Genomic DNA, 8,356 nt, shown 5'->3' with positions numbered 1-8,356 from the left:
CTTGAGCATTAATCAAGTGAAGTAGGATTGTTATCACTTTGAATTATAGGCAACCTTCCATCCAATAGTTGCTCAAGTATTCCTGCCATATGATCTACCTTTTTCTTTAAATCTTCCACCTCTATTTTAGAGTCTTCATATTTTTTTTCTGCACATTGAAGTTTTGTTTGGAGATCAGAAAATATGAATGATCTAGGACCCCATAACTGTGTAGGTGTCACGCCAGCCCCATAACCACGAACTCGTCCATGTCGTTCAGGTCCAAATACTTCTACCATCACCTCATGTTCATTCATCTCTAATGTTCCTTCATTTACTTGAGATGATAATTCCTTAAGTAAATCCTAAAAGGGATCAAATCAACCTAATAAAATCAATAAAAATATATGTAAACATAAATATAAAATGCTTTTAAAACATAAATATAAATATCGACATTCACCAAACATTTCAGCATTAAAATTATTTTTGACCGAGTAGTGAGAACTAGAGGATAATTTTGTGAGAACCATGATAGCACTCGAATGATGAATGTTTCAGATTCCACATTCCAGAAAACATGTGATTAATTTTCTACAAAATCCAAAAGCTCTAACGGCCCAAGGTAGCACACTTAAGGGGTCATACCAATCAGGCTCACATTATTGCTGGGCTAAGTGGGATCAGTTACTAGGCTCAAGATTCAAAACCCAAAGTTGAAGCATGCACAACTTGATAAAAAGTACCTGTTCAGCTGATAGCACTCTAATGATGAAAAATATTGCATCACACTTTACCATCTTACTACAATTACAGACTAACAATGATTTTTTTGTTGGAAGAGTGTTAAAGAATTGAACTATTCACCGCAAAGAAACCAATTAGCAACATTAAATGCCAGGCAGAACAGACAGAAAATTTAACATATCTTTAACAAAATCAAACAAGCAGAAAATTTAGAGGCTTCTTTAACAAGCAGAAAATTTAACATACATAAACTAAGGACAAAACAAACACAATTTTTCAAGACTTTCACAACAAAATCTGAAGCAGAAACAGCTCCTAATATCTTACAAGTTTTTCTTGAGTTTCTTCATTGCAAGCTTGTCCATTAGCACGGGTATGTGTAAGCTCCCAAAGACGAAGACGGTCAATTTCTTGTCATGTTTGCTCAAACTATAGCCACAAATAACATTTCTTATAAATATAACAACTAATATATATCTTCAAATTAAGTCTATAAATTAGTAAAATTTAGATACCGCCTCTTCAGCTCTTTGTTGGGCTCCCTTAGCACCAGTGGTATGGATAATGCTATTTGCAGCTCGACTCATCTTATTTTGTTGACTTATTTTCTAGTAATTAACAAAATATGTCATAACATGTGATAAAAGAGGCTAGTTAAATCTAAGTCAATTAACAATTATTATGTCATGTGAAGTACAAACCTGCCAGCCTTCATCAATCCAAAGATTCACAAGGTAATCCCAATCCTCTTTTTCCATTTCCAATGGTATATTAGCTCGAGCAATTTCAGGGTTATCATAAGGTTCAAAATACCTTTTCTTTAGTAGATGTCGATAACTCCGATAAGAAGAATTCATTTGAGCCCATACTAAATGCTTTCGACCTTCAACTTTAAAGTATGTCTTAAAAGAACATAACATATACTATTAGTTTGAGTTTATAGACATAAAAATAAAAAAAAGCATGTGAAAACATAATAAGGAGAACATGAATATTACCAAAACTAGGTCAAACATCTTTATTTTGTTCTCTATTTTGATATCAGCCCATTCTTTAACCTTTAGTGGTGCATTCTTCACATCACGAACTAGAACAGTACATCTTGATTTGAACAACTTTGCATTTGGACCAACTGGTCTATTCATTCTCCAATTTATGTCAAGTCTTTTTCCAGCTGGTAACTTTGCTAACTCAAGATTGCGTGTAGGTCCTCTCACTTTTTTTTTCGGTGCAACAAAATCTGTTTAAATCAGTGAGATAATAGGAGCAAGATATTTTTTCAGACATATATTAGTGGAGAAAATAGGAATTTATTTAGACAGCAAGTGGAGAAAATACAAAGAAAACAGTAGATTTTAATTTAGAGGACAAAAAAATAACTAGCATTGAAAAAGGACAAAAGAAGCATACATTATACATAGACTAGATGGCATAAGCAGAATTCCTAGCTAGCCAGATATATAATAATATACTAGTATATAAGACTCACCTCTGCAACTCAGAATTTAGTGGGGGGAAGAATAATAAATAGCTTGTCTTTGTTACACCCTGCACTGCACTGCACGCACCCACCCTGACCCATGCCCCTGTCCCCTCCTTCAGTTTTTAATTACTGCCCTTCTCTTCTCTTCTCTTCTCTTCTCACACCCCATCACCCTTTAAATCTATATGGTATAGCACTACTATTTTTATTGTAGTCACTAGCTTCAAAGTTTATGGTATGGCATTAATGTCACAAAGAAGACATACAAATAAAATTAGTCATGCAATTAATATTTTTATGTCAGAAAACTAAATCTACCTCATAATAAATATCCAAAAGAGACTAATGAAATTAAAAAATGCTAAAAAATATATACCGGATTCAAATTCTTCTTCATCCACTTCATCATCATTAGAAAGGGAGTCAAATTGCCTTCTAAGTTGTGAGTGACTTGATGAACTTGCTTTTTTTTCATGCACTCCATCATCATTAGAAAGGGAGTCAAATTGCCTTCTAAGTTGTGAGTGACTTGATGAACTTGCTTTTTTTCCATGCACTCCATCATTATTAGAAAGAAAATCAGCTTGTTGTAAATGACTTGATGGAGCTAAATTTCTTCTAGATACAAGACTCTGAATCCCTTTATTTCTTCTAGCAGCAACACTATTAATAATCTTTGAGGTCTTTGGCTAAATTAACAAATCATATTCATTATTAAAACCAACAAGAGCACATCAAAAGGATTTCAATAAAAATATTAAATAGAAACATTAAAATCCTAAAAACATAATTGCAATTAATTTCTATTAGAAAAGGTTTCAAGTAAAAAAAGAAAATCTATCTATTACTCTATTTATTCATCAAGCATATCATCAGCCACTTCCTCCTCCTCCTCCTCTTCTAAAGGCATGCTAAAATAGTCACGTAGAGTTACTTTTACAACACATTGCCAATTGGAGTTACAAATATCTTCAACATAGAATACTTGCTCAGATTGACATGCCATAACAAATACTTCTTTTGTCTTCAAAGTGCGACCTTTATTTACCAGGGTGACACCATATTCATCTACTTTCACTCCTCTACCATAATTGTCCACATCCCACCATAAGCATTTGAACATTACAACTTTGTTATCATTCATATATGATAACTCCACAATATCCTCAATGACTCCATAATACTCCTTTCCACAATTTAGCTTTACCAGAACTCCACTACTTTGAGTTTTTCTATGATTCTCACAATCTTTTGTGTGAAAGATAAAACCGTTTGCTTTGTATCCTTTATAGCATATGGCTTCTCTTGCTGGACCTCTTGCTAAACATAAAAGTTGATGGGTTACTTGTTCATCTTTTTCTTTATACAAAGATGTAACCTGATTTGAAAAAGAAAATATATAGTTAAAAAAAATTCTTACATGACTTTAAAAAGTAGTATGTAACCTGATTAAAAAGTAGTATTTAATATTTCATCCATATTTAGGACTTACATGACTTTCAAACCAATCTGAAAATTCTTGATCATGTCGTTTTTGAACATTTCTTGGGTTCTCTTTTTCTAATATTTCTTTATGTTTGCTGCATTTATAAAGGCCAATAAGTTTTGAGCAATACTTCTAAAATAAAAGTTAAATATTATCTAAATACAACTATGCTTACCATATGAAAGGAGTAACTTGATCACAGTTCTTCAAAATATAAAGATGAGATTGCTTTATTTCTTCTAGACTCAATCTTCTTGTCACTTTACAATTTCTTGTGGGTCTTCCAGTTTGCTTGAAAATCGGTAGTACTTTATCCTTTGTTTCAACTTTATAACCATGAGTTATTGCTAATTATATGTGAAATAAATTGTACCTTCAAGGTGTTGTGTAAGATTATCATAAAAGGGAAATTATATGTGAAAATGTGAAGAATGATGGTGTGCTTTTCAGGTTGGTGCTATATTCACAAGTAAAGTGTCCATGGATAGTACTATGCTGTTGATGATGTTTTCTTTCCAGAGTGTCCTCCAGATTTATGATAAAAGATAAATTTTTTTATTTTATCATAATAAATGTATAACAAATAATAAAAAATAATGCAAACATCACTTTTTGTATAATGAATAATCCATGCAATCATCATATATACACTCACACTGTCTCATACTTTAGTAGTGTAACTAATAATATGTTATTTCTAAACTCATTATTCATAAGAAAATAATAATTATAAATTAATATTTTAATTATTATTTTCATATGAAACATCTCCATAAGTAATAGTTTAAGTTTTTAAAATTATAATATCATATTATCATGCACCGAACGCATATTAGGTACTAATAAAATATGTTATCTCGGTGAGTAACTTCCAAAAATACCTGAGCCTAGCATAGATTTATCAAATTATAAATAAATGTATAAGGTGTGTGGAAAACAATAAAAAAATCCAAATCTATATGAACCTAGGGAATTTAATTCTATGCATTAGGCATATATATGTGGTGTCTAGGGATCCTAAAAGTTAAAGCAAAAAGAAATGAACATACATGCACTACTTAATTGACAGATAATTAACGACAAACGAGATTAAAGTGGTGGTACTTATAAAAGCTAGAAATTCTTTCATGCATGCCAAATCTACTTGAAGTAATTAACAGAATATTATAGAAATGAAATCTGAGTTGACAAAAACTAAGGATAAGTAGTTCAGAGAGTTAAAAAAAAGCACTCAAACTTTAAAAAGAATAAATAATCTAAGGGTAATTTTTGCTAGAAGAAATGGTGTGGAATAGCAGAAAAGAATGTGAACAAGTGTTGGCTAGATTTGGAGATCCTAGAATACCAATAAAAAGAAAAAAAGGTCATATAAAGAATAAGCTTTTGGTTTTGTTGCTGTGAAGGAGAAGAGAGGTTACTTGTGGCAGAGTTTATGCCTCATGAAACTCTCTCCAAGCACCTCTTTCACTGTGAGTTCCATTCATTTTTTTTCTGTTTGGTTTTGTTAATTGTAATCATTTGTAACATATAGAGGGAATGAATGTTTTGAGATATGCCATGTTGTGTCAACAATTGCCATGGACTAGACATTTTGCATGAGAAGCTAAATGTTTTCAGAAATGTTAAGTTAATAACCACTGATTTGTGATTGTGATTTGTGCGAAATCCGTCTGGCAGGGGAGTCCCAGCCCATGGAATGGGCAATGAGGCTGAGAGTTGCCTTGTATTTGGCACAAGCATTGGAATATTGCAGCAGTCAAGGAAGGGCAGTATACCATGATCTTAATGCTTATAGAATTTTGTTCGATTAGGTAGTTAAGCTTCTATGAGCAGGCTTATTCCTTTTCTTAAGTCAGTATGTTTTATCAAGTAATGTATATGTCTACATGGTATCAATGGTGGACAGGATGGCAACCCTAGACTCTCTTGTTTTGGACTAATGAAAAACAGCAGAGATGGCAAAAGTTATAATACAAATTTAGCCTTCACCCCTCCAGAATATTTAAGGATAGGTAAGAACCAAATGAAATAAAATAAAATATTGAAGTACATATATATGTTTGGGATAAAGAAATGGAGGGGCTGAAAACCATTAAAAGAGCAGTGAGATTGCAGTACATGAAAAATTAAAATGCCACTAAACACAATTAAAATTCTTTAAGTTTAACAAAGAGTAAGCTTCAATAATAAAGAATACTTGCCTCAACTGGTTGACTTTGTTTCTTCAACAGCAATTTGGAAGCCATTGATACAATTGTTTGACCTATATTAAGCAATTAAGCAAATAAACAATATTACTAATGCAAATTAATATATTATAGAAATTCAGACTCTCAAAATAAAATATATATATATATATATCCAAGCTCTCAAAGTAAAGCTAGATACTCCTATTTGATATGAACTTTTGATTTAGGAAATAGAACAAACACTTGGTGTGCGAAAATTGAAAAGAAAAAAAAAACAAAGGATTAGAAGTCAAATTAGATAAACATAAATTGAATAAAACTCTAAAATAGAACAAACACTAAAATTGCATCACTAAGTCACAGTTATCTTTCTCTCACTTTTTTATTATGAATAAAAGAAATAGAAAAATCAAACAGAGTAGAGCAAATTACCGAATATATAGAACAGATTTACACAAATTACCAAATCAAATATGAGGAACAAATTCAAGAGCAATTAGGTATGACGAACAAATAAAAAATTACGAATTATAAAATAGATCAATAAAAAGCTAAATCAAAAAATATAAATTAGAGAATAGATCTAAGAATATGAATACTTACCTTAATACCTAAAGTAATAAGAAGCTTGAATATAAAAATTTTGAAATCTGAAGCATGAAAACAAAAATTAAAACAGATTTATGAAAGAATAAAAAAATCTTGAGAGAGAGAGAAAAACATACCTAACAAGACGAAGTTGATTTTGGAACTCAAGAATGAAACGAGATCTTGAGATTGAAGTTATACTGGAGCAATTTATGTCCGTTAACATGCATGGCTATACTTTCTCATCATCATTATACTGGAGCTGAAGAATGACTGAGAGGAGTGTGATATTTTTGACGGAGCCAAGGGAAAGGAGCAGTATGATGCTTTCTTATTTCTTAGTGAAATAAATTGGGGACCGTCAAAATTGAACAATAATTTTCGACGGTCAAGTTATTTATCAAAAAAAAATAGAAAAGTTGACATTTATAATATTTGTTAAAAATATATATTAATTTTGACATTTAATTATGATTGTTAAAAAAAAAGTGTTGAAATTGCTTTCTTTTCTTGTAGTGTCATGACCACTTAGAAGAGCGAACCATAGAAATCAAGCTTGAAAACTCTTCCTCTCAATTCTCATAATCTTATATTTGAATTTGATAAGTGGTATCGAATCAAATCTTATCTAGATCTTGAGGATTGTGTGGCTCTAAATTAGAGAACATATATACTTCATCTCTTCTCATAAATAATTGATCAAGGAATTAGTGATTGATTAGCTTAAGAGAAATTGAATTAACAAGAAATTGGGATTCAATTACCTAAGGTTGCCTGAAATCTTTAATTGCATGATTGAGCTAGAGGTGAAATTCATTGATCCAAAGAATTTAATATCTCCAATCCTTAACATTCTCTCTCATATTGTTTCCTTAATTTGTTGTTATTTCTTCTCTGTTTTCAATTAATTCATTGCTAGTTCATTTACTTCATTGCTATGTTATCTAATTCTCTATTTATGTTATTTTATTGCCTTTAGTTACTTTAATTTTTGTCATTTATATTTTCTGTCATTTACATTCAAGTCATTTATTGCTTTCATTTACTTCTTTATCAAGTCATTTCAATTCCAGTTTATTTTTCTTGATGAATCATCATCCAAATTTGAATCGTCTAACTAGAATAACTAATTCATCATTACTTGCTTAATTCATTAATTCTTGTGGGAACGATAACCATCTCACCTTGTTATTACTTGGTGCGATTCGGTGCACTTATCGATGAGTTAAGCATAGAAATTTAAAATTTAGAAGTTGAGTAAATATATTAAAATAAAAGAAGCAATTTTTTTATATAGTTTTACAAATTCAAAAAACATACAGCTATAGTTGTAAAATTGGATCAAACTGGTCAATTGAACTAAAAAAACTGATAAATCAAATTTTTAAATCGGTCCATATTATTATTCTGACCATTTAAAAAAATAAATAAATAAAAACTAAAACCCGAATTGGACCAATTAACAATAACCTGGGACCAGCAATACCAGTGTTCTTACACCAGATGCCTATGCCGCTAAGCTGCTGTTGCTTTTATTATATACTGATAATTTTAAATAAAGAGTACTAAGCAACAAGTTTTTTTTTTTAATCATATTATCTTTCTTTTATTTCAGCATATTTCTATATTAGTCTTTTAATAATATAAATTTTTAAAAGTTCTTACTATTTTTAATTTTAATTTTATTTTTTATTTATTTATATTATAAATAATAACTTGTAGACTCGTTATTTTTATTATAAAATGTAGTGAGTTTAGATTATTATAAATTTATTAAATATTTAATTTATACCTACTGTTATATTATTTAATTTTAAAAAACTTTTATTATTTATATAAAGCGATTTTTATTTTCCAATACATTAATTTAAAACCTCAATTACT

The 8,356-nt window shown here is 30.1% G+C and overlaps 1 protein-coding gene across 1 annotated transcript; it reads right to left on the bottom strand.

The window, feature by feature from the left end:
• Positions 1,162-5,941, bottom strand: LOC107618200. Its single transcript, XM_021111892.1, has 7 exons — positions 5,897-5,941; positions 3,702-3,827; positions 3,258-3,587; positions 2,586-2,898; positions 1,725-1,966; positions 1,428-1,628; positions 1,162-1,334 (listed from the first exon to the last, which is right to left on the bottom strand). The coding sequence occupies exons 1-7, from the start codon at positions 5,939-5,941 to the stop codon at positions 1,224-1,226; spliced, it is 1,368 nt and encodes a 455-aa protein (XP_020967551.1). The 3' UTR covers positions 1,162-1,223.

The sequence above is a fragment of the Arachis ipaensis genome, chromosome B09, assembly GCF_000816755.2.
Source record: "Arachis ipaensis cultivar K30076 chromosome B09, Araip1.1, whole genome shotgun sequence".
Taxonomy (NCBI): Eukaryota; Viridiplantae; Streptophyta; class Magnoliopsida; order Fabales; family Fabaceae; genus Arachis; species Arachis ipaensis.
Note: the sequence above shows the minus strand (reverse complement) of the source record. Positions and strands in the feature narration are given on the sequence as shown.

Coding starts and splice junctions, on each gene's coding strand:
- LOC107618200 (XM_021111892.1), bottom strand. CDS start 5,941: ATGGCTTCCAAATTGCTGTTGAAGAAACAAAGTCAACCAGTTGAG. Junction 3,588..3,701: donor CAGATTGGTTTGAAAGTCAT/GTAAGTCCTAAA, acceptor TTTTCAAATCAG/GTTACATCTTTGTATAAAGA. Junction 1,629..1,724: donor AGATGTTTGACCTAGTTTTG/GTAATATTCATG, acceptor TGTTCTTTTAAG/ACATACTTTAAAGTTGAAGG.